Source organism: Fulmarus glacialis, unplaced genomic scaffold (genome assembly GCF_000690835.1).
Source record: "Fulmarus glacialis isolate BGI_N327 unplaced genomic scaffold, ASM69083v1 scaffold39780, whole genome shotgun sequence".
Taxonomy (NCBI): domain Eukaryota; kingdom Metazoa; phylum Chordata; class Aves; order Procellariiformes; family Procellariidae; genus Fulmarus; species Fulmarus glacialis.
In genome coordinates this window covers 5,463-32,156 of record NW_009190314.1, presented here as the reverse complement: position 1 = coordinate 32,156, position 26,694 = coordinate 5,463, and the positions used below count along the sequence as shown (strand labels likewise).

General features: G+C 36.9%; 2 protein-coding genes across 2 annotated transcripts; both read left to right on the top strand.

The window, feature by feature from the left end:
- Window positions 1-1,383: 1,383 nt before the first annotated feature.
- On the top strand, window positions 1,384-15,823 carry MYSM1 (Myb-like, SWIRM and MPN domains 1; the record flags this gene model as incomplete). The annotated part of the gene is made up of 19 exons (XM_009585146.1): window positions 1,384-1,459; window positions 1,663-1,733; window positions 2,761-2,838; window positions 2,975-3,001; window positions 3,521-3,599; window positions 4,318-4,416; window positions 4,724-5,487; window positions 6,706-6,836; window positions 8,028-8,131; window positions 9,096-9,173; window positions 10,286-10,374; window positions 10,703-10,757; window positions 10,842-10,892; window positions 11,607-11,681; window positions 11,968-12,156; window positions 12,385-12,517; window positions 14,507-14,612; window positions 14,736-14,793; window positions 15,659-15,823. Coding segments are annotated over 19 exons (2,428 nt in total), but the record flags the coding sequence as incomplete, so codon positions are not given.
- Window positions 15,824-22,520: 6,697 nt separating this feature from the next.
- Window positions 22,521-23,447, top strand: LOC104082127 (tumor-associated calcium signal transducer 2-like). The gene is given in 1 exon segment (XM_009585135.1): window positions 22,521-23,447. A coding segment is annotated over 1 exon segment (927 nt).
- Window positions 23,448-26,694: the final 3,247 nt, after the last annotated feature.

The following is a 26,694-nucleotide window of genomic DNA, read 5'->3' as shown; positions in this document are numbered from 1 at the left end:
AGCGCCGATGTTGAGCAGGGCAGGGCAGGGCACTGAGAATGGGGCCTATGAAATCATTAAAGTGAGGTGAATGCTGAGCTGCTGTCATCGGATCGAACAGTACGTGAACTAGGGACACTTGATGAGACTGCTAGGAGACTCCTTTAAAATACATAGACAGGAGGCGCTGTGTTGCATAACTGTTAGTGAACTTGCGGAGGCAGATAGGTTCAGAAAACTGAACATAAGGAGGGTCAGGAAACTGGTTCAACAAATTCACGGGTAAGGGATCTGTAAACAGATGCTGAAGTGAATGGGCAGCCGTTCTAACGTTACAAATCTAACAATTGCAGATGCTGGGAGAGTACGAGAGGATTGTGTCAGACAGTGGCCAGACTCACGTGCTGTCCTAGAGCTGTTGCCATTGCATCTACTGTTGCCACTGTTGGAGACAGAATACTGGGCAAAGGGGATTATTGATCTGACCCATTTCTTGATATGCTCCAAGAGAAGCAGGAGTTATATGGGTTTCTGGCTGTACGTGAGGATTTATCCTTACCTATAAAGAGGTATTTGAACTGCTGGCACACAGCAGTTTGGAATAGTAGGTGAATTTAATTTTAGTAGCATTGCAACGGACATAGGGCTAATTAGTCTTCAGAAAAAACTGAATGTTCTGGAAGCAAAGAATGACAAAAAAAAAATATGAATTACTATATGCAGATTTATGCTGTATTAAAATAGAAGCAAGTTGATCAATTATATTAATCAGTGACAGATTTCTAAAAGTAATAAGTAGTTATTTACAGAAAAAGATCAAGCATAATCTGGATGAAGTCCATAAGAGCACTAACAATTCTGTATGATAGCATTCTGTTAAACTTGTGTAAGTGTGAGCTTTTCTCAGGAGGAAAACAATTTTTTCTTTATAAGGGGGTGTTTTTACCTTATTTGGGGAAAGATGGGAAAATGTTAAGTGGAGGTAATACAACTCAATGACACTTTTAATGTTAAAAATATAGTTCTTTATTTGTCCATAAAATTCTGGCTGCTTTCATTTGTGAATATTTTATACAGTCCCTCCTGCTTTCAGTTTTTCTGGAAGAGAATTTTTACTTTTCAGGGTTTCACTGGTATCACATACAGTCTGCAATGAGATAGGTGAGGAGTTGCTATTGAGATTACTAAGAAAGATGACTTACAGAGGGGGATTCATGCTATGTCTAATGGAATATTATAAGAGAGTAACATAATAGTCTGCAATATATTATTTTAATTTTAGTATTTAATTCTGTCATCTTCTGTTAATGTTTTTGTTATTTACTACACCATTATTTTAACTCTGACAGCATTCATTCTGTTTGAATATGTTTGCGTTGTTTTGAACACTGGAATCTTTTTCAGAGACCATGAAAATACAGCTTCGAGCTTGCTGCAGGATCACTATCTTGATTCATCTTGGAGAACTGATAACAGTCTCGTAAGTATTTTTTTAATTTAATGGTACTTCTAGCAAGGTTATCAGAACTTCTGTTTTCTCCATTCTCTTCCCTCCATGTACGTGCTCTTTTAGCTTTTTAACCAGTGCTTTTTGTTTACTTTTAGAAACTATGACATATTTTTGATACTTGAGTAACAGCATGACAGAAGTCAAATATTAAAACATATTTGTATTGTTTGCAGCCGTGGACGTTGGACAGCAGCATTAGTGAAGAAAACAGGGCTGTCATTGAGAAAATGTTGCTGGAAGAAGAGTATCCTTTTGCTGATTTGCTTGTATGTCTTCCTGTATAACAATAGAAAACCTCCTCTTTCCAAAGGAACTGGACAAATCTTGTCTTGTTAAGGTGACTGAAGCACTGTCATCTTGTAGGTATATTGCAGAAATCAAGAAGGACCCTTGAATTAATCATCTAGCTATCTGCAGCTTCCTCTGGTGCTTCTGATTCGTCAGAAAATTACTCCAAAGCTTGTCGGATTTAAGCTGGCACTGGCACCAAAAATAGCAATATTTGCTGCTTGTTCAGTGCCACCTCCAGCATCGTGCTGATGCAGCTCTTTGTGTGGCTTCATAGTGAACCTGATCAAACAGCTGATCTGGCTAAAAATAGCTAGTTCTTTTTGCTGAATTGTTCTTCACTTGCACTTGGTTTACTCTCTGATTTTTGTCTGGCTACATTCATACTTCTGCCAGCATGCAAGATGAAAACGGAAAGGAACAGCTGCTGCTTTTTTTTCTTATTCTTCTTTTCTTTTTTTTTTTTAAGCAGTGTTACTTAGATAGTCTCACCAGTAGTAGCATTTCTGGCGTAAGTTGACCTCACAGACTAGGTAGATTATAGCAATAGTAAGGCTAATTTGTTTTCATGTTCGTTTTGTAATTGAGTATAGTAATAATGGAGGAACAAGAAAATAAAGCAATTGAAGTTTTCGTAATAGAATTAATTATTGAGGCTTAATTTGAAAATAGATAAGGTATCAATACAATGAAAATTACTTTAGGATGTTTTCTAAGTCAAAAAAGAAAAATGCTCATGTAGAAACAGGATACCTAGTTTGCTGCAAGTAAAGTGAGCATGAGGGTTCAGAAGTCCAATGTCACTTCCTTACGCACTAAACTAGTAGGACTGTGTGAAATTGTGTATTTCAGTTTTGAAAGCAGTGCAGTATCTGCTTCTACAGCTGAATAATTATGAACCAATATAATTTATATGATTATTAGAATTCTCATGTGTACAAATATCTCTGATGCTTCGAAAACTTTCTTAGTAACTATTTCAGATATTATTTATCTAATAAATCAATTTCTGAAAAAATATGGCTCAATCAAAAGGAAGTGGAGAAAAGATCTATGAAAAGGTAAGCTGTGTTCTGGGAAAAATTCTAAGTTAGATGAGAAGAAATGAAAAATCCTTCCAAAATAAGATTATTTGCTGAGAGATGCAACAGCATCACAATTATTAATTTTTATTTTCACTTTGTTTTTTATTTGCAGCCCACATAAGAAAACTGGAAAAGTCATGTACGTACATTTTAATGATTGAGTTGCGTTTTTAAGTGCAGTGTCTGATTTTTGTTAAGTTACTGAACACTATTTAAAAAAAAAAAAAGTTACAGTTCCTTAGTTCCTTTTCTTTGGCTATACAACATTATTTAAGAGACCTTTCAACGCAAATAAATATTGTTGTGTGTAACAGTAGGCCTGTAGTAAACCAGTTTGGTTTTTGTAGCACAGTGGTCCTTATGAAAAAAACCCTTGTTAATTCTAGTTGGCTTTCTGGCCTGAACTTTTCTGTTTGCTGGTTCTATGTGTTTCTGTACTGTTAGTTACTGGTGAATGTTGTGTTGCCTTGAATCTTCCTTTGTGATGGAGAATGATTTTTCAATATTTTATTTATCAGCTGCATTCAGGTTTAAAACAATACCTCGAGTTTTACAGAAGATGAGGAGTAGTCCTCCTGTCAGAAGTTGCCTTCAGTTACTGGAATTTGAGAATATATATTTTTAAGAAAGCACTAACTTCTGTTTCCTGTTTTCCTAGGGTGCGATCACCTACAAAATCAGCTAGCTACTCATTAAAGTGGACATCAGGAGAAAAAGAACTGTTTGAACAAGGACTGGTAAGTTTATTTATATATGTAATATTTTGAATAGAAGTCATTAGTTTATCTTAAATAACAAAATAATAATTAATATAAATAAGCATGTTATATTTATCTGCTTCTGGTTTTGTACTTCTAATGTGTTAAAAATAATTGCCATCTACTAAGAGTGTAATGATAAATCAGATTTATATTGATGAGTACCCCAAAATGGCTTTTTTTACCAGATTTTGTTCAAGTGAGGCTGATTACAATTTGAGATCACAAGATATCTCAAATATACAGCTTTATGGATTGTGCAATCATAATGCTGCAGTTAACTACAGAAAGTATAGTGCGTGCTTAAGGCAAATCAGCTAATAAAGTGAAATCCTTTAACTACTATTATAAGGTCTTCAGAGGTTATATGGTTGTACAGTGGTGAATGTAATAGGGTTTGCTTCTTCAAGTACAATCTTCATTTCAGTAAGATTCCTTGGGTTAGTAGGCAGCATAATTTACAGTGTCCCTGAATTGGGTGAAGAAGATCCTCTAGTTAAGAAGAATAGCAATAACTTACTGTTGGATGCAGTTTTCTTCTTGGTAGAATATGAGTAGCGAGGCTGTTTACCATAGGTTTGCTGTACTGTTTGTGCATTTGTAATGAATAATTGAGTTTTTAAACTCTTTTGGCACATAAAGTGCAATTTGTGGAATGTTAGAGTTTGGGTAATGTAAATGTGCTTTGTTGTACTAGGTGAAATTTGGCCGCCGGTGGACAAAAATTGCCAAGTTGATTGGAAGTCGTACTGTTCTACAGGTGAAGAGCTATGCTCGGCAGTATTTTAAGAACAAGGTAAACAGAGCATCTCTGTAGTTAGCAAAAAGGCTGTTTGACAAGTATGCTGTTGTACATGTAGCTTGGTTTTAATCTGTCTGTTTTTTGTTTTTTAATGGAAGTGCATATTAATTTACACTTGGGCTAGAAGTGTACCTATAATGCTGTGTAAAAGTCAATTGCAATGGATTCAAATGTATTAAAAGGGTAAGATGAGAAAGAAACACTTCAGAATGTCTGCTGTTCAAGTAAAACAGTTCTGTTTGGGAGGCAGAGGGGATTGTTTTGTTTTTTCCCTCCTAAAAGTATTTTATATTTTCCTAAGGCAAAAAATGGTGATTCTGAAAAAGAAGAGCAAAGTCAGTGTGGTAGCAGTCTTCCCATTGAAGATGGGATAAGGGTAGAAGCGTGGTCGTCTGGAAACTTGAGAGGCCGTGCAGACCCCAACCTGAACGCAGTGAAAATTGAAAAGCTGTCAGACGATGAGGAAGTAGACATAACTGATGACATGGATGAACTACTTTCTCCTACCTTCCAGCAAGAAACTGGAAAATCTGAATTATCTGTTATTTCAAAAAGTCCAGTTGAAGAAACGAAAGGCATGGAACATGTTTTTTCATCTGTTGGACACAGTTCTGCAATTTCTTTACCTAAAGAAGATCCTCAAGATACCAAGCAAGATACAGTGGATGCATTAGTATTTCCAGGTGTTGCAGCAACATGTTCTCAGCACCTGAATGGTGATAAATCTGTGAACTTAGATTACCAGCAATACAATAATTTTATTGAGAAAGCTGAACAAGGCAGGCTAGTAACATCTCGTGGTACTAGACAAGTGACTGATCAGGAGCTTAATGAGGAACAGAGAGACCTGGCTGATAATGGATTGCTTTTTCCTTCTCTCTGCCAAGTGGATGAAGATCATCAAGAAGAAGCAGAGGAGCTTAAGCCACCTGATCAAGAAGTGGAGGTTGACAGAAGCATCATTCTGGAAGAAGAAAAGCAAGCTATTCCTGAATTTTTTGAAGGGCGCCAGGCCAAAACACCAGAGCGTTATTTGAAAATTAGGAATTATATTTTGGATCAATGGTAAGATGCATTAATTTCATTTACTGAAATAAGTGATTAAGATGACTCATGTGCTGCTTTGTTGTAGTTAAAACACTACTTAGTACTAATAGCTTACTTCTGAAAAGACTAAAATTAATTTTATGGTAGCCTTACAAAGATTGCCAGTGAAGAGTACCGATTATTAATGCTTCTTTTGCATCTCCCCAGTTTTTTTTCTGGCATTCTGGAAGCTAAGCAATGAAAATACTTTGAAGCATTATGAAACTGAGTGTCCTATATCAGAACAAGCTGCATCCATTTTGGTTATGTTATTTTCTTCCAATTTTTGTCATCCTACATGTAAGAATGCATATATGGTTTTAATAAATGGTTCCTCAAAATAACTGATTAAATTAATTCCATAATGAGATCTGTAGCATTGTAGTACTGCCTTTACAGAAGGGCAGCTAGAAGAAATAATCTGTGCTAGAAAAAATAATATTGACCAGAAAAATAGTTCAAATTAAGAATCAGTTTAGAGTAGTGCTTGTACACTTGAATATTTTATATTCCATCTCTAAAGAATCAGTTTAAGGAACCTTAGTGATTTGTGGTAGCAGGCTCAATATACAGTTTGTTCTGTTAACAGTTTTGGTTTGTGTGCTTGTTGTGTTGGTTAGCTTGCTTCTGAATAAAAAGAATTGCTGAGTTTAACTCTATTCTCATCAGTTGTCTTGTGTATTGACAGCTTATTCTAGTTGCAAAGAAACTCTAAAATTCCATACCAGGGAAGTGTTGAATTGAAATGATTTAGTATCAGTTTAAAAGCAAGTAATAAGTGCATAGAGAGTGAAAACAGGCTTATTTATTACACCAAGAAAGCCTATGATTGTATGAGCTATTTAGACTAATCTAATGCAGACGTTCTTGTATCAGTTTAACAGTATCATAGTACTTCTGAGTAGTTCATTGCTTCCTGGCACCAGTCGTGTTGAAGAGTTTGTTTTAACACATGGAACATCAGTTTCACTCTGCATAAGTATGAATGTGTATGAATAACTCTAAAATAAACTGTATGTGTTTTGTGAAATTTTTATTTTTGCTGTGATTGCCCTGCATAGTGGTGCATAATGTGTGCATCATGGAGGGGAAAATAACACTTCAGTGGCTCATCTTAACCTCAGCTTAAGTCGCACAATTCCTTCCTCCTCCCATGATTTGTGTTACTATTTGACAATGTGCTATACTTTATTTTAGGGAGAGATGTAAACCCAAATACCTGAATAAGACTTCAGTACGTCCAGGCCTTAAGAACTGCGGTGATGTTAACTGCATTGGACGGATCCACACATACTTGGAATTAATAGGAGCAATTAACTTCGGCTGTGGTAAAGATATTTTTATTGGAATCAATTCAGAACTTAAATTCTAATCAGTACATGCTGAATGCATGTATTGTTGACTGTCAGCTTTTTTTATTAAAATGAGTATTTTCATGTGAAGGGTAAACATTAAGGTTAGTAGGTGTGTCTTTAAAAGAAAAGTCATAAGTTCACTTCATTGAAGCGTGGATGACCGCACTTAATCGGAATCAAGCATCCACGTGGATAATCTTCCAACTTCTCTACGCTCTTAATGTCTTAAATAGTAATTGTTGTTATATTTAAGTTCTGTAGAAGAGAATCTTTGTTTGAACTGTATTTAGTGTAGTCATGTTCCAACCTATATGGCTGTAGCCTTTTTTGGTATTAATATTGAAGGACTGGTTAATGTTAGGGTGTACTGATCACACAGAAGGATGCACGTTAATCCTTACTAGGAAGGACCTTCTGAGCAGATTGTCTCTCATGACCTTTGAAAATCTAGAGGAGTTTGTAACCTGCTTATAGGATTATGGATTTTTGGTTTAACACAAGACCTTTTCTTTTTTTCTCTTCTTTTTTCCACCTCCCCCCGCCCCCCCCATGTTTACCACACACCAGCTGGTGGGGTTTTTTTTTTTTGTTTTGTGCTTTTCTGTGTGTCCAGTGTTGGATTTTTTTCCTGATACCTGCTGTATCTGAAATTCTGCCCTCCCTCCATATAAGACAGAACTGAAGTTATTGTTTCTTTTCCCATACTGAATTATAGCTATTTCCTAAATAAAAAACAATGTCTTCATCCTCAGGGCTAGTTTTTACAAGATTCAAATGTTAAAATTAGGTGACATGTTAAAAGTATATATACACTTATAAGTTACTCTTGGTTTAGTCTTCTGGATTGATTTTGGTCCAAAGCTGAATGTCAGTCACCTAGGAGAGGAGGAATGGCCTGCAGATACACTTTGTCTGAAATAAATTAACAATAAGGAAGGAAGTTTTCCTGTCTTAAAAATGCTGTGGTAGTGGGAGAGGGCTATATAATCTGTTAGTAATATGACCAACAAGAGACGTCTTTTCACTGTGGGTTTTTTTGTTGTTGCTTTTTTCTGTATGGCATTTGTTGTTACCACTTATCTATGTCTTTCTTGGCTCTGTACCAGAAATATGTGGCTTCATACTTTACTGAAGTACAGTGTATCTCTCTTCTGTGTCCTGTAGAACAGGCTGTCTATAACCGACCCCAACCAGCTGATAAAACACGGTCCAAAGACGGCAAAGACACAGTGGAAGCGTACCAGCTTGCTCAGCGCTTGCAGTCCATGGTACGTTTTGGGGAGGGAGGAGGAGGCAGCAAAAAACATTCAGCGTGGAGAAGGTCTTCTCAATTTTCATTTGCAAACTAGAGCATCTCAGGAAATTTCTTCTCTCGTTCAGTTTGCAGTTTCATTAGAATGCCCTGTAATCCAACTGTCAGTCTAAGTACAAGTTCTGCTGTCTGACAGGTGTCTGCCCTAACTTATCTTAGACATTTGATTTCTGTTCAGGTACTTAACTACAATTGTGTTTCAGTCTTTTCCCTGCAGCCCCAATCCCTTCCTACCCACCTCTCCATAATTTATTAGCCTGAATTAGCCAGAAAATAGTGGAGTGTGTTGATAGCGTGTGATTTAAGTTGCTTGCATTTTAACTGTTAAGTATACTAGGTATATGATATGACTTACTGAGAGCCTTATGCATACAATTAGTAGTAACTCATTAAAACTACATCAATTACCAAGGCTTGCCAGATTTAATTTTCATATTCACATTTAGTGTAGCATTTTTCAGTACTTCATAGCAAAATAAATCATAGAAAAATAAATTGATGAGAGGAAAACTAAATCAATCCCACGAAAAAAAAATTTAAATATAAAGAACTGCAGCATACGCTAGATGTAAACATACTGGTTTTACAGCTTTTTGTATTGTCTGAGCTATAATTTGGAGGTGGATAATAATGCACTGTTGCTGTCAGAGATGTTGATGATCCATGGAGCATCAACCAGGTGTTATTCTTTACAGCCCTAAAAACTGAAAACTTCACTGATGGTATTTCATGCCAGATTGTGAACTACTCAATTCTACAGAACTCCACGGTGTTCTTTCTTTTCTCGAAATATGTCATAGTGTTAGTAACATTCATGTGGCAGTAACCTTTTGGACAATGTTCTTATGGCTGATTAAATGAAGTAAATGCAGTTTGTTCAGGAGTATGATCCTTGACTCACGTTGATTTGCTTGCTGCAGCGTACAAGAAGACGGCGAGTGCGAGACCCTTGGGGAAACTGGTGTGATGCAAAGGATTTGGAAGGACAGACATTTGAGGTAACCCTTCTGTGTTTTAAACTTTCCTTACAGAATTAATTCCTGCTAATCGCTAGCAGGTGGTGTTGCATCAAATACACAAAGGAAACAGTTGTGTAATAGGTACTTAACCTCTCTGTGGAAGCAATAATTTGAAAATAATGTAGCAGCTGTTACATCTTTATGCTGCTGATAAATACAGCTGTACTTTGGTGTTTACAAAGGTGTTCATGTTGTGAGCATGTATGGCCCTATACTGTTTTATGCCTATAAAGGTCTTTGCCTTGTCTTGTAGGAGATTTCATGACCCTTTGTTTTCAGTTAACTGCCTTACTAAAGCTAACAGTAGGGTATAGAAGAATAAGATTTAAATTTTTTTTTTTCAGTCCTATATGGTTTCTTTGTGCTTATAATGCAGGTGATATGAGTTCCTAATATTAATTCTGCTACTAGCAATAGCCCCAGAAATACTGTGGTTTATGAAGTGCTTAGAAAAATTCATACAAGTTTAAATATTTTATAGAAGACTTGGAAAGAAAATATCCACTTGTCCATTTCTACAATTTCAAATTATACAAAAAGTGAAGAACTGTAAACATCCTATTTCTCTTGTATAGAAAACCTTAAATTTGCAACCTTCAGTAATAAGTATCTATAACAATTACTTCCATAATGTTATAACGCCATACCTATTTTTGAATAACTGTGGTTAATAATTCTAACGCTTTCTGCAAAATACATATTTTGATGGAAATGAAGTTTGAAAACACTCATCCGTAAAGAGGTGTCGTGAAAAATTCTGGCCACAGATTGTAATGGCAGATTTTCTCCTTAGTTACCACACTTGCATTTATGCATGGTTTGCAATATGGGCTGTGATTTTACTGAATTTGATTGACTTGGGGAATGTAAGAATTCTCTTATCAGGCATCTTGTGGACTAGATTTCTGATTCTCATTACTTTCACACTGCTTGATTCTGCTAGGGCTGTTGCCCTCTATCTTAAGTAGTCCTGTAACACACATAGCAAGAGGCCACTGATGTCAAGAATTTATTTGGGGCTGGGTTTGGAATCACTACTGAAAGAGCACTAAAGACATTAAGACGGATTTCCTTTTTTTAATTTTTTTTAGCATTTGTCTGCTGAAGAATTAGCAAGAAGAAGAGAGGAAGAAAAACTGAAACCTGCAAAATCTTCTAAAGGTTCAAGACAAATAAAAAGGTATTATTTGATGTACCTCACGTTCAAACATAGATCTTCTAGAAATGATACAAATGTCCTGGGTAGTGTTGGGGTGGATGGCTGCAAATCATTAATATGTATCACAGTCTGAAATAACATGTTTCGTATGCGTTTCAAATGTTTCGTATTGAAATTCACAAGTGTGGGTAGTGAAGTTTCTCTATTTGGTGGAAGTCATCCTAGTGTGGGATGAGAAAATTCAGTAAAGAAAACAAGGTTATTCCTCCTCTGCCAAGGAGACAGTGGGAAACTTGAAAAGTTTCCTGACTGTCCTACATCTTTAGAGAAATTTTCTTTCATTTTATAGTTCCTTTGATCCCTTTCAGCTGATACCATGCTGTTTATTCACTGAAGAAAAACAGGTATGTACCTATGAGTGAATAATCAAGAATGCTTTATTACTTAGGTTACTTTTCTTATACTCATGATTGCATTTATCATTTCAGGAACCTTTTCAGGTGAAAGTGTCTTCCGAAGCACTTTTAATAATGGATTTGGTAAGGATTAAGTTTTATCTTTCAATAAGCTATGATGTACGTATTGTGTTTTTTTGGGTTGGTGGTTTTTTTTTTTAAATGGGCAACGTAAGAAGATTGAGAAATACAGTACTTGCGTTAACTTCTTTCCATTCAGACCTAGAAGTGAGAATCTAGTATTAAATAAAGCCTCTAAAGATTAATGTTTTTTTATATTGTGCTTTGTTTTTCTAGAAGGTAAACAGTTGTACACTAAGAAGAGTGTTACTACTTAACTACTCTCCGTCATACTTTAAATATAATTTGCTTAAAGCTACTTTCTAAAATAGACTGCCATTTTGAAATCTTATGGGTTCATTTTCTACTGGTCTGGGAATTGATTTTGTGTTTATAAAGCAACGTGTGGTTTTTTAATAACAACAGGTTGTATCAGAATTTGTGCAGTTGTTCAGCACTGCACAGCATTGCATAGGCTTCAGCTAGCATTGCTTCATGTATGGAAGTGTTACGCAAATGCACTATGTACATGCGTCTGTATAATAAGCAAACATAATCTTTTTTGTTTGCTTTAAATGGAAACACTGGGTGTTTCAGAATCTTTAGCTGTCCTACATTTTCCTTCTAAATGTTATTGAGAAATTACTGACTTGTAGCCAATGTATTCTGTTGTGTGCAGATCAAAACTAGGATAAATTATACAACTTGAACTTTAATAATTGTTTAATGTCATTTTAGCACTCTCATGTGTCTATGGCAGAAGTAATCGGGCTACTAGGTGGAAGATACTCTGAAGCTGATAAAATTGTAGAAGTAAGTGTTCGTCTTTTTACATTTTCTCTAAAATATTAAAATTGTTAGGATAATATATATAACTTGAATAGATGTAAATGTTATTTCTGAAGGGCAACTACTTAAATATATTAAAGTTGAAGTTAATTACTGTAGTCTTGAAATGTTAGAGTTATGCTTATGTTCAAGTGTTGGCCTTTCAGCTCTATCATGAGGAAGATCTGGTATATGACTCTTAAAATTCTTTACATTTTATTTAACTGATGCAGATTTCTTGCATTTATCCATCTGGAGACTTTTTTAACAGGTTTGTGCAGCAGAGCCGTGCAATAGTCTCAGTACGGGACTGCAGTGCGAGATGGATCCAGTATCTCAAACACAGGCCTCGGAAACGCTGGCTGCCAGAGGATACAGTGTTATTGGATGGTACCATTCCCACCCGGCCTTTGACCCCAACCCCTCAATACGAGATATTGACACTCAAGCTAAATACCAGGTACTTGCTAGTCTGTACGTTAAAAATGAATAAATAGCAAAAAAAACCCCAACAACCCTAAAGCCTCCCTGGTATTTACAACATTAATACACGTTATTGCTCTAATGCATCTTAAAATAACTTCATTCATAAATTGACATAAATTCTTTTTTTTTTTTGATTTTGGAATGCTGTTGTGAAAAAGGCTGTATTTCTTGTATGTGGTTTTTTGTGGTTTTCGTTTTTTAGAGTTATTTCTCCAGGGGTGGTGCCATGTTCATTGGAATGATTATAAGTCCTTACAACCGAAATAATCCTCTTCCGTATTCTGAGATTACTTGTCTAGTAATTAGCGATGAGATCAGTTCTGATGGTTCCTACCGTAAGTACTGATATTTTATCCATTGTCTTAATTTTTCTTTTCCTTTTGGATACTAAGGGGAAAAATGTTGTCTATTCTTGAACTTGAGAAATAGGTATTTATATATTTATGTTAGTAACTTGTGCTGTACAAACCCAGGAATTTCACTTGAAGAGTAATCCTGCAAGTAATCGACGTTGTCATGACAAGAATATATAAGTATAAATAGATAGGAGATTGGTTTTTTTGTATTAGTATTTCTCACAATCTGTGAAAGAAATTAAAGGGTTGGGACAAAGGGTCACTGTTATTTACATACAGTATCCATATAAATAGCTGAGAAACTGCTTTGCATATAATACTTAGACTTTGCTGTGTTACGAAATTCTGAACAGATCCTCTATCGAGGAGACAGAAGTATAATAGCAAAGAATTGGCTGCTACAGCGGCCAAGAATCCTTATTTGAGTAACTTAGCATTCAGAAGGTCAAAGGGTTGAACTTGCCAGATGTCCAGGAAAAGACAAGATACGAAAGATGAAATGCTGCGCTGGCATGAATCCAACCTAAGAGAACAAATTCTTGATTAAAAATGTCATTGGCATTTCATGAAAATGGGATGTTTTCCTTTCTTGAATAGTTAAGAACATACCATATAAAATTTATGGTATTTCAAGTGATGATCAGATCTTCTGCTCATTCCCTGACATAAATTTGAGGAAAATTCCCATGATAACAGTATATGGTTATGGTAGCTGCCTCTTCTCTCTCCTCCTCCCTCCCCCTGTTTTTGCATCCAAACTCCGAGATTTCCAATGTTCTTGGCAAGGCAGTAGCAGCGGCCATGTGACCCGACAGTTCCCCCTCTGTTTTTTCCTGTGGAAGTAAGTAAGGGAGACCATCTGCCTGCAGGCTTGCTTCATAGTCCTAGGGGATGTGAAGTGGTGGCCACATCTGTGCAATAATTCCTGTTTACCGAACTGATAGAACCGTAATTTCATCCTCGTTTCCTATTGTAGTGTGGAGTTAAAATACTTAGAAACTTTATCTGCCCTTAGAAGTAGACATTTTTTTGGTCACATACATTTTCTGTCTGAGATGGCTTAATATTTATGTTTCTCTCCTGAAATCAACTTTTTACAAAATGGTATCTCCTCTAGCTCTTTCGAAAAGTTACACCGTGGCAGTAGCACTACAGTACTGAGCAAATGAACAAAAACTAGTATTTCATATGAGCCATAAATATTTCTATAGATTAGGTCTTACTCTTGGAAATGCATTCTGCACTCAACATTTTCAGTGTTCAAATAGCAAATTGTATTTATTGCTTTCTTTTCGCTTACTCTGAGGTATAGTTGGAAAGCATGCGTTTCACCTCATTAAATTCTTGTGATCTTGGAAAGGCGCTTTTTTTTTTTAATGACTTACTGAAATTTACAGTCTCTTTCTTTCTCCTGATTTTTGGTAACTGAATTGTGTTCTGCAAGTAATTTTCAGGTGTTCCTTTAGAATACTTTCTAAATTCCTCTTCCCCCTCCTGCAATAAACTAGAAGAATTTCTTCCTTTAGGAACAAAATTCCTCTGAAATCCAGAACAATGGTCAGCCACTTCATCAGCCAGTTCATACATGAAAAACAAAACCTTTTTTATTCACTTAATAACGACATAGATCTTAGACTACAACAGTGTAAGTGGTACTAGGTTATAAAAACTCAGTTTATTTCACCATTTTTCTGTTACGTTGTAGATTTCTGTGTGCTTCCTTATGGCATGAGGCATTGGCAAGGGCAGGGAGGAGAACAGGTTTGTTCCCTACTCCCACCAAAATTAAATTTGGAATCATACTTTTACTTTAACCTCCTTAACGTTGGCAAGTAATGGGACTGCAAGCTTCTGCAGTCGGTGATAAATTATGAACAGTTATGGGGAAGGATGGGATTGCACCTAAAACTAAAAAAGAAAAAGAAGTTGAGCGTACTAGAAACACTGAATAATCATGTTCAATTACAGGCCTGCCCTACAAATTTGAAGTACAGCAGATGTTGGAGGAACCTCAGTGGGAATTAATATTTGAAAAAACGAGATGGATAATTGAAAAATACAGATTCTGCCATAGGTATATGTCTACTTATGTTATAAAGAATAGCCAGTTTAGAATTTTTGCATGTTTATTATTGATGTTTCAATAAAGATGTGCGTCTGCTTTCTTCAGCACTACTATTTGTTTTTCTTTCAACAGCAGTGTCCCCATGAATAAAATTTTTCACAGAGATTCTGACCTGACTTGTTTGCAGAAAGTAAGTTTTCTTTTTTTAATTAGCTTTTAATTTAGCTTTTTTTAAATTTTAAATGTTTCTTTAAATACAAATCTGTTTCATATCCTCAGAAGTCACCTGAAGTTACATTTTTACAAATCAGAGATGTAAACTAATCACAATAAATGACATCTGTAGCACAGCTTATTAGCGTACAAACACAATGAAAATAACATTTGTTCACGTGAGAGAGTTGGGGACAACGGTTACATGCCAATACCAAGTTTCAACCTCAGTTTGGAGAAGAAAGAATGTGAAATTAATAATGTCTCTTCTCAGCATGTTGTATGCTTTCAGTGTCGAGAACTGGCTGCCTTTCGAGAGAAGATTTGGACTTCCTAGTCCTTTGTTCAGTCAGGAAAGTAGTGCTGTGCCATGTTTGTCACGCATAAGTGGGAACTTCAGTTTTCCAGTCAGTGCAGTCATTGCTATGAAGCTCTAAATAACTACAGCTGTAACAGTAATTGCACAAACAAGATGGAAAACCTGCCCAAAGCAAAAGACATAAACAAAAAACACGTACACAATGATTACTCACATCTAATTTTTTTTTTCTCTCTCAACATGACTTTGCTTATAAACAGCTTAAATCTAAAATTGAGTTGGTAGAATACTCTTCAGTTTAGCTGTTGTGTAATTGGTTTTAAAGAATTGGTTTTAAATCACCCATCTGTTCCTGTGTGACTGTTCCTTTCTAAAATTTATGTTGTACAGTTGAACACTTTCTGTAGTGTTAATCCTAAATAAATAAATAAAAATCCCTTTAGAATACTTATCAGCTAGAAGGGGAAAAAAATAAACTCAGGAAAAATGACAATTTAAAAAAATCTTCTTTTCTTTTGACTAGCTTTTGGAGTGCATGAGGAAGACTTTGGGCAAGGTAACAAATTGCTTCATTGCTGAAGAGTTCTTGACTCAGATAGAAAACTTATTCCTTTCCACATACAAGAGTGAGAAAAAGAGTAATGCCGAAGAAAATGAGAATGAATGTTCAAATGAATTGCCAATGTGATGGCTAAACAAAATTATGGAATTTTGATTTTATTTTTTCACTTTCTTCCCCTCCTCCCCATTATGTCAACTCTTTCAGAATTATTACCCATTTTAATAATTGTTACAGAATCCAGTGTCAGCTTATTGTTATGGTTTAAGCATACTTTGAAAAACTCCTAATGTGTGTGACCTGACTACACGAGGAACGCTTAATACTAACATTTTGTACAAAATGAGTGCCACAGAATTAATTGATTGACCAGAAGTCTGCCATTTGGGAAGAAGGACAACCTGGCAAGAATACTGTGCTTCAGTCTTCAAGGAGAGTTTGTCCTCTCTCAAGTCTTTCAGTTTGGGAATTTTCTCTTATTTTTTATTTACAGGTGCACTACACCTAACTAGGAGTGAATTTGTTCCTTAATGCTTTAGAAATTGTAAGTTTGAATGAATTCACAAAAGAGAAACTTACAACTTAACTGAAATGAAAATTTTGTAGCTCACTGATTTAAAACTTTCCTGGTATCCAGTCTGAAGTTTTATTCAGTTGTGGTTTAATACATCATCTGATTTTTTTTTTTTTTTTTTTTTTTTTTTTTGGTCCCCATTGATCCCTATGGTCAAGTGGTTTTTTGGCATGTTCTTTGCCATCTTGCTTCTGTATTCGGGGAGGAAAAGCTGGCAAGTTTTCATGACTTCTCAGTAGTAGTTGTGCTTGTTTCCAGTGGAAATGGTAACTCCTGTCTTATTACAGGTTGCAATCTTTCTGATCTTCCATTCTACAGGGAGATACTATGTTGTTCTGCCAGATCATTGTGATTTGTCCATTTCTAATTGCCAGTGTTTCCTGTGGAAACAAGAGCTCTTGATTGATGGCAAACTTAGTGCAACAAGCAGAAAAGTATTTGTCTTTTTAAAGAAAAACACCCACCAGCTTTTATATTGAGAGTCTTCTCTATAATGTGCAGTTCAATAAGAAAACACTGTTTTGTATCGGTTCTTCAGTTATAATTTCATACCAGGATATATTCAGATAAATTAATCATAAACAGATTGATCTTGATTGAGAAGTTTCTTGATTGCAACTTGGAAATGTTTCATGAGCTATATCACTGTGAATCTTTTTAGAAAAAATGTGCTTTAAATTTTGCTTTCTAAATCGTGACGAAACTTGACTTGTATACAGTTATTACTATTTACACAGATTTATCTTGGGCAGAGTTTTTCAGAGAGGTCTAAAATATATTTGAAAACATGAAGCAAGCAAGACCTTGAGTTTATATCTAGAGGGGTGACAGTGGAGTCAGTTCTTATTTTAAAAAAATATATATGTGTGTATATATCTAGTTCTACATAACAAATGGAATTTTAAAATTTTATTTGTTTACATTTTTAACTTCAGTTTTTCGTTTGTATAAAGAGTTTGAAAAGCTTTAAAATTGTAGAGTTGCATCCCAAGGAGGGAACTCCTTTACAGGAAGTTAAAATTACTTTTTTTTTTCCATGCCTCATAAAATGTTAGTTTCTTTGTGTTACTAAGTGGAAGGTGCAGAACCTGATCATATGAAAATGTGAGCCCTTGATACTCGGTGATTCTCCCAATGCAGGTTCAAGAGCTATGGACTTAAAAATATTGGTGAATGTTCTATGCTCTCTTCTATGTTCAGATCTGCTGGTGCGCAGCTTTAGATCCCACTACTCTGTATATTTACAAACTTGGTGTATCCATCTATATAAGGCATGTTGACTCAGTCTGCAGATATTCTAAAATGTTATCTTTGGGACTTTCTAATTAAAAATACTGCATGGCTTTCTGTATTTCTAGTTTAAACTACACTCCTGCTAAGAAAGCATTCCTTCCCTACTTAGTTGTGGTCTGCAGTGCAAGGTATTTTTTTGCAGTTTTGCATAGGTTACTCTCTAGAAAAATCACACAGTATAAATGTATGTACTAAAAGCTGTAATTAGTTCTGATTTGTAGGAGGAGAATTTTGAACCTCTTGTAGCGATACGAAGTAGATAATGTTCGTTGTCCACATATGGTCTATTTCCAACCATTTCAGGAAGGATGTCAGTATTACCCAAATAGTGGTAACAATGTGCTGGCTGCTTCTCTAATGATTACAATGAGTTAAAGTAATACAGTTGTATTAACTGGATTTAACAGTGATGTTACATAAGAAAAGTTTTGAGTAACACATACTTTTGAAGCAGCTTGTCTGTTGAGAAGAGGACATGGTGCCTCTCAAAGTATTGAGCCTTTGATATGCACACACAGACTCCAGACTTCCTAGGAGTTCATTAGCAGGGTGGTGTGGGAGGAAATATAACTGCTAGTACCATCGTAATCCAGTATTATCACACGGTATTGTATGTGAATTGGAAATACCATATTTGTGATGCTAAGTAACAATTTTGTTGGCAGGAGCCATGGTAAGAAAATAACTAACTTACTTTTCATAATTTATTTTGACTGTGTGGTTAATAATACAAGTTTGGAAGTTGCATGCTTCTAAGAAGATAAAAATCTATTTTACTAATACTACCAGTTCTGCTACCAAACACATATAAGGCATTATGTATTTTTATTGGGAAGCTCTTTTTTTTTTTTTTTTTTTTCCATCCAGCAATTCTTCTTCTGCTAGCTTTGTTTTAGTGTACCTGTTGCCGTCTAATACACTATTTCTTTATGTAAGACCAGCTGTTATGCCTTGCCAAGTTGTTGCTCAGGAGATGGGAAATGCTTGAGTAGCAAGTAGAATGATACAATTTAAACTGGAAGAGTCAACAGTTTAAAAAACAAACAAACAAACAAACAAAACCCCAAACCCCTAAGATATAACTTTTGGCACATATCCTTTATGGGCATTTGTTGGCTGAGTCAAGTTTTGCTATGCCAGTTGTCAGCAGTGCTTTTTCACAGGGATATACACCTTGTGTTCCAGGGGAGGGGAGGGGAATGCCCATATTTTTTTTTAAATAAGTAACTTTCCAAGAACAATTCAGTTGAGGAAAACAAACAAACAAACAAAACCAAACCGAAAACCAGCCAAACAAAAAAAGTTAACGCTGTTGCCATTGATACTAAGTACTTTTTTCCTTTTGCTTGCTGCTTTGATATTCCTGACTGATGGTGTACAAGAGTGTACTAATAAAGACTGTATATGCGGTATCTTGAAAGATGTGCTCCGTATTTGTAATAGCTTCTTGTCTCTCGAGCACCGGGTCTGGTATTTACTCCGTCAGTAACAACCACCAAGTGGTTCAACGATGTGTAATACCACTGGAGGGAGCTTTGTCACCGCTGATACAAAACCGGGTTTGAACAAAGAGCAAAACTGTTCTTACTAGTGCATGTAAACTTCTGGCTAGTGATTAAATTTTATGGGCAGTAGCTGTGTACCTTGGTATAGATTTATTTCTTTCATTTGTTCTTACAAACCCTCTGCTTTAGTCTCCTTCAGAAAATTATCCAGTGGTGCTTTGTGGCAGGGATGCCAGGTTGGTAGATCGGCATTTTCCACACTTTTCACAGTGGCTGTAGGATCACTGAAGTAAAGTAACGGGTTTGTTTTCATGGCAACTCCAGTGAATTCTGAATGTGACCATCAGATTACCTTTCAAACAACTATATTCATTACCCAAATTTGATTCAAGTGTGTTGGTTCCAGCTCTATTTCTGCCAGCAGCCGGAGCCAGATTAACTCTTCCCTGCTGTGCTAGCAGAGAGTTTGGTCTGCTGGGCATTACTGAGCCATGAGGGTATTGTGTCATGTAGGGGAAAGAGACGCCGTGGAGGCGGAAGGCAAGCAGCACGGAGGTGCGCGGTGCACCTCGCAAGGCCTGGTGCGGCAGAGCAGTGCAGCCCTGCCTCTGCAAGGGGAAGGAAGCACGCTGCGCTGTTGCTGCGACCCTCGCTGAGGAGGCGAGGGACGTCGGGATGCGTGCTGGGTGACTTCATCCGGCCCCACAGAGCCCGCGCATGGGAAGTAGCTGGTTGTTAACATCCCAGTGAACGCTGTAATCATATTTGATATTGAACAAAGTATTTAATGGCCTAGATAAAAGCATTCTGGTTGTTTAATTGGAAATGTCTTGCTGTTTTACATAGACCTAGTGCCCTATTTTTATGAGATTTAGAATTGTGCCGAGAAATTGTTTCCATGGAAGCAGAGATCACTAAAGAAATAATGCACTCCACATTTCCTACAGGATTATTCCTTTTACAGCCTGCTGTTCTAAATAATTAACTCCTGTAGTGCCATTACAGCTTAGCATGGATTAAAGGAAATAATACTTTTTATTTTTTTAGTGTCATAGGGACATTACATACATATAAAAATATATATATTTTTATGTATATATGTATCTATATGTCTACAGACATTTGGAAGGACTTCTGTCTTTAAAATAAGTCTGTTCTCTCCTTATTTACAGAGAGGGAAATCCACCAGTACAAAAAAGTCAATGCAAAAGGGCACTTTAATTTTGGCAATTTATGCAGCTCTGTCAGGAAAACTTAAAATTATTCCTTCTTTGCCCTTCTCTTGCAACTGCTCTACACTTTTTGCTTGGTCATGGGTATATTCTAAAACCATCGTCATGCTTCTGGCCACCTTTGAGGTGGAGAGAGAGACAATGAGACCAAGAGACAATGCAGATTTTAATGAAGGTAACAGCAATGAGTCTTCCACCAGTAGGGAAAACAGACCATCTCGTTTAGTTACCTATGGTTTTTCTTCCATATGTTACTTTTGACAAACCAGTTAATTTTTCTCTACTTCACTGTAAGTGTCTGTAAAAAGGGGAAACTGTCAAATGATATGAGGCTGAGACCAAACACGGATGTCTGTAAACATCATACAAACAACTATAGACTGCCCATCCATATGGTGTTTTGTAAGCACGAGGGCAGCGCAGCTCTCAGCCATATAGAAATTGCCATCACTTTGCTGAAGCGGGTTGTGAGCTGTAAGTTTACAGCAGTTGAAGCTCTGTCCTCCAGAGAGAAGAAAAACAAAACCTACTCTCTCTAAAGTTCATAATGTGAGATAAAATAAAGACAGGATACGAGTATGTAGGTGACAGTTAAATGAAGGAGGGATGTGAAATTTTTTTAAAAAACAGATTATTCCAGGTAAATGAATGACTTAAATTAAAAATGGGAAAAGAGTTACCAAACTATTATCAAAGAATCGTCAGTATGACAACTTGAAATACCTAGCAATTTTTATAATAATTTTAACTGTAGAGCTCAATTATTTTCTTAGAAAGGTAACTACTGTTATTTTTATCTGAAGGAAGGGGAAATGGAGAGGTGTGATAACGTGCTATAAAGGAGCCAGGAATAATTTGAAGAACCGTCTCATCTTTGCTCCCTCAAGTAGCGTCTGTTTCTGTGGCTTATTTAGAAATAAGTCTAGCTGCAGAGTTCAACTCCAGATTGTGCCCTTCTCTACTGGTACAGGGTATTTACATCTGGAGCTCTAATTTTAAACCTATATTGTGTTATACTCACTGGCAGCCAGGGTAACTTCCCACTGTTCACACAGATGAAAGCCATCGCTACAAGTAGCCCAGCTTGCGTTGATTTGAAGCAGGGTTGGTCCTCAGGAAAACCGCAGCACCAGTAAAAGGAGCTGGCTGCAAGGCAGTGTGCAAGTTGTGTGGATGGGAGAATGGTGCATACGCTGTTCTGTGGTCGTCACTGGTCCCAAAATAATGATTTACGAAGTGTCTGACAGTGTTTGACAAATCAGATGAATGGATTTGCTTAATGCAAACTGGAAAATATCTTTCAGCAGCTGCCAAAACACATGGAAACGGTAACTCATGCTTTGTAGATCATTAGGACACTTGGGAGCCACTGGAGTGTACTGCGAAAGGCATTACTCAAAGTTCAGATTGAAAAATTTCTTCAGAAACGGCTAACAAGTTTGTAAGGGTAATGCAAGCATGAAAATCATCATTCCTAGTACTGCCTTGGGATGAGTATGTGCTAAAGGAAAGGGGGGAGAGAAGCGTTCGGTGCTGGAAGATAAGACTGTGCTCCTGTGCTCTGTAAGTAGGAGAGCAGCCATCAAACTGATGAACAGTCATTCCTCCTGAACTGGCAGCTACTCCAGGCAGCATGCATAAAATTCTAAAAGGCTTTATTTTATAAATACACAAAAGTAGAAAGGAGGAAGTCCATAACTGAAGAATCTAGACAGTGGAATGATACAGAAGCTGTGTGATGGAAGACTCAGGAAAAACCATGGTGGAAGTGGAAGAGTAGGATTTCTTCCAACAGAAATGGGAGAAATGCCTTAAACATGCATTCACATAGTCCATAAAAAGTCTAAAGAAGGAAAAGGGCAAGCTGCTTGTGCCTTAATCCATAAGGGAAGCCCGAGGTAGGAGCTATGCTTCAGGTTGGCTTTTGTCTCTTCCCTGTTGTTTCCTCATCAAGTAAGAGGGATGGCAGGCATCTGGAGGCAGGCATTGGTGCCGCTCCCTGAGAAGAAATAGATGAAAGTGCAGCTTGTTGACTTCTCCAGGATTTGGGTACGAGATGCCAGTTATTTTGGAAGGAGAACCTGTTTGGTGGGTCTGATTTGAATCTTGATAAAGGGAGCAGCTTGCCAGAGTGTAGAAACAAGTAGACTCTGTGAATGGATTAAAGCTTCAGATATCGCCTGCTGTCACTGGGGACTTTATCCACACTTTTCACCTGCAATATGGAGCTTCTGTTCGGGGTGTTGCTGGGTTTGATTCTGGTGGTAGCTTCATCAGTGCAGAACAACTGTACCTGCGCGACCAACAAGTGGACGGCATGTGCCCAGGACGGATCTGGGAACTGCACCTGCACGCTGGTGGGTTCAAATCACAAGGTAGACTGTTCTACACTGACTTCAAAATGCTTGCTGATGAAGGCAGAAATTACCCCCCCGAAGAAGCGCTTCTGGGGCCATCCCCCTGGGCTGTTAGTTAATGATGGCATTTACAATCCAGACTGTGAGGACAGTGGTATCTTCAAAGCCAGGCAGTGTAATCAAGCCGATACTTGCTGGTGTGTGAACACTGCTGGAGTAAGAAGAACCGAAAAGGGTGACAAAAGCCTGAGTTGCGGAGAACTTGTTAGAACAAGCTGGATCTACATTGAGCTGAAGCACAAAAAAAGGTGCAGTGCCTTCGATGTTCCTGCTGTAGCAAACGCCCTGAAACATCTGTTTGAGAGCCGATACAAACTGCACCCCAAGTACATCGCAGACGTTAAGTATGATTCCCCACTGATCCAAATCCAGCTGAACCAGAATGAGAAATCTAGGTGTGATGTAGATATAGCTGATGTAGCCTATTACTTTGAAAAAGATGTAAAAGATGACTCCGTGTTTCATTCTAACAGAACATTAACTGTCTCTGTCAATGGAGATGCTCTGGATATTGAAAAAATAAGAATTTACTATGTTGATGAAAAGCCACCAGTGTTTTACATGAGACGACTGGTTGCTGGCGTTAGTGCTGTGGTGTCAGTGGTGATACTGATTGCTGGCTTTGGTGTCGCTGTGCTGGCTATTCTGAGGTGGCTGCGGACAAGAAAATAGGAGAAAGCTGAGATTAAAGAAATGGGTGAAATAAAAGCACCAAGTTTACAGCTGCCCTGATCTGAAAAAAGAAAGGCATCTACTAAAAGAAAGGCAACAACTGGAAGAAAAGAAAAAAAAAAAAAAAGGCACAAAATACAAACAGCAAACAGACTCCGTGTATGCGGATGGATTTGGAGAGTTTTTTTCCTTTCTACAGGAATTTGTACAGTGATTGTTCTAAATTATTCTAGTTTAGTAAGAATGACTTTTTTGGTTTTGGGTGTAAACTAACTTGGGAGCCAGATACCTAAACATTTTAAATAAGTCTCAATTTAGAGGCTAGGAAAACTGTTACAGGTCTCTATTTAGCACAGCGTAGAATGCTTTCCTAGTACTGCAGGCCTGGTTCAGCTTGCCTAAATACTCTTTGAGTGGTTCTTGGTATATCTACTTACTGAAATTCAGATACTTGCCTTGGCATAATTGGGTTATATAGCTGCTTTTCTGTTGGTAAAGACTTTTTAAAATGTGGGTTGTTCTTTTTTTAAAGTTGCTGGAACTTTTTTATCAAAAAATAATTTCAGAAATATTAGTAAATAACCAAATAAGGTTGTGATAAGATACTCTACAGCACCAGAGGCTTTTATATAGAGTCATTTGTTAGGAAACATTCCTGCGGTCGCTTCCAGGTGCAGAGATCCAAGTTTCCAAGTTTGTATTCAGGCAGCACCGTAAGCTATTCCCACTTGTGCTCTTTAACAAGGGTCTGACACTCCTAGTCAGCAAAGATCCCTTGATCCCAATGCAAGTATAAGTTAACCTTGGTGTTCTGCCCAAATTCAAAGTCTGGTAATAGCTTTCTGTCTACCTAAATTCCCCTTGCAGTTTTAATGGGAGGAGATATTTTTCAGTGTTGTACAGCTTCACAGAAATACTACACAATGCTTCAGGACAGCTGAAAAAGAGCTTTATTCTAGGAGAGCTGCAGAGGGAATTTAAGAGCAGAGCATAATTACTGAAGTTGGAATTCCGCCAAGACACTAGAACTGGACGTCTTTGCTACCTACTCATCTGCTGCATTCCTTGTTTGGGAGGTCATATCCACCATGAAGGACATTTTAAAGAAAATAATGCTAGTTGTTAAATGTTGAAATACTGGGGGTTATATTCTCCGTACTGCATATGGATGTCTTGAAGTCCCATTAGTCTAATCTGCTTACATTCAAAACGAGACGGCTACACATAGGCTCTCCAGCAGGGTCAGCTCTTTTATTCTGTTAATTAGTTTCAACATTACTAGTTTGTAATTCTAATAACAGTCAGTAATGCGCTACTTCTAGGACAAACTATTAAAAATGCACCTCTGATTCTACTGAATGAATAGAATACTAGGACAAAAGTGAAGATGCTTTGATTCAGTTTCTACCTTTGTTTATAATAGAAGAGGAAGAGGTTTGCTCTTTTGGGGGGAGTGGGAAGGTGTTTGTTTAATATTTTTTGGCTCAACATACACCATCGCCATTTAACCTCATTCTTGTTCAGTTACCTACTGGAAAAATTTGGGCTTTGGATGCATAGGATGGGGCGGATGCATCACGTTTCCCCAAAATTAGATTTTTATGCAATTGCATCAGCAGTATTAAGACACTCAAAAACTTTTGGAGCAGGGTCTATGTTTTATTGTGTGCCTTATAGCAACACGTCCAAGCTGGTTGTTTTTCAGTCAAGTATATATATTAGATAGAAGATGAAGTGAGAATTTAATATCTAGGCTGAATTTTCCCACATCAAAGGAAAATACAGAACTTAGCCTAACTCCATACAATTTTGCAATTAGGCTTTTATAAAATGGATTAAATTAAAAATCTAGAGCTGAGTAGGCCTCAGTGGTGGAGAAATGTAGGATGAAAATAAAAATTTTCCAAGTACATTCCTTAACCCTTTCTTAACTTATGCAGAGCTGATAAAAGCTATGTGTTTGAGAGGTTGGTGCTGTCCTTCCATCAAAGAAGATCATGAGATGTGCCATCTTTTCTGGGGATCTACTGCGGCTTTCAACATTCTCTTAAAATCACTGCATTTTTCTCATTTCTGTCATAAGAAAAAAATTATTTTCAAGGCAAATGATGAGATTTTATATTAGAATATAAACATGTAGGCATAATTTTGATTAGGAGAGGCAAAAGTGACTAATTGTTGAAAAAATCTTAACAGGTAGTAGTTTTAGCATCTTTGGCTCCTGCTTTTCTTTTTAGAAGCTGAGATTGAGAAGAGAGGCTGTTGTGGTGCCATTCATATTTTTATTAATCATTAAAGGACCGCCCCATGAAAATCATGTGTTGCGGTCAGTCATTTCCTTGCTAGTCATCAAGCACCAGTAGACTGCATGCTGCTAGGGGACTGGAAATGCACTAGGGTCATTTAATCGGAGTGATAAGGTATGTGTCTGCAATTGATCAAAAGAATGGGAAGATTAATTGCAGTGCAGAGCTCAGAGAACCTCTCTTTGGACTAGATCATTCTACTTGAATAAAGCTATGTAAAGCTACTGTACGATCTGGACTTTAATAAACCAAACATACCTATTGCTAAGTACTCATTTCTCTCCTGCTGCTCCAGTCATACCACCTCTCAGGCTATATATTAATATCTTTTTTGCATATGGTCGATCAAGTATTGTACTGTAACAGTCCATGATGTTCAGCTTGTTTAACTTTCTGTCCACTGCTGATATTCTCACTGAAAAAGAGAAAATGAACTCGTCACCTTAAATTTTGCAAAATTAAAATGCTTTTTATTATTCATTCTAATTTAGACATTTCTAACTCTGAAATTTCTAGTTATCCTTTTAGTGATTACATCATCCTGTTTTAATGGCATGTTAGTTCGTTGTATTTAAGTAATTAAATAAACTCACTTTTTGCAGTGAGTTCTGTGGGTACAGCCAGCACAGTGATAGTGATGGTGTTTTATGTTCTAGACAGCACTGGCTGACATCTTTCAAGCAGTGCCCTGAACGTGATTACCATTGTTGTATCAGTTTCTGTGGGGTCTGCTCAGGCATAAATGTATTCAGGGGATTGTTTTGTTTTGGAATGCTGTTTTAATACTCTGTAGGTATAAATACATATATATTTATGCATCTATCTGTGGGTAGATACAGAAATAAACCCATAGCTGATATGAAAGACTGCCTTTGTGCTATTAGCTACCTGGATTATGAAACAGAGGGTATGCTTGCTTTAACGATGGTAGAGCTGTCTGTTGCCTAAATTATGTTCTGCAATTCCAACTGGTGAAGGGCAGCCTTAGAAAGCTCAAAATA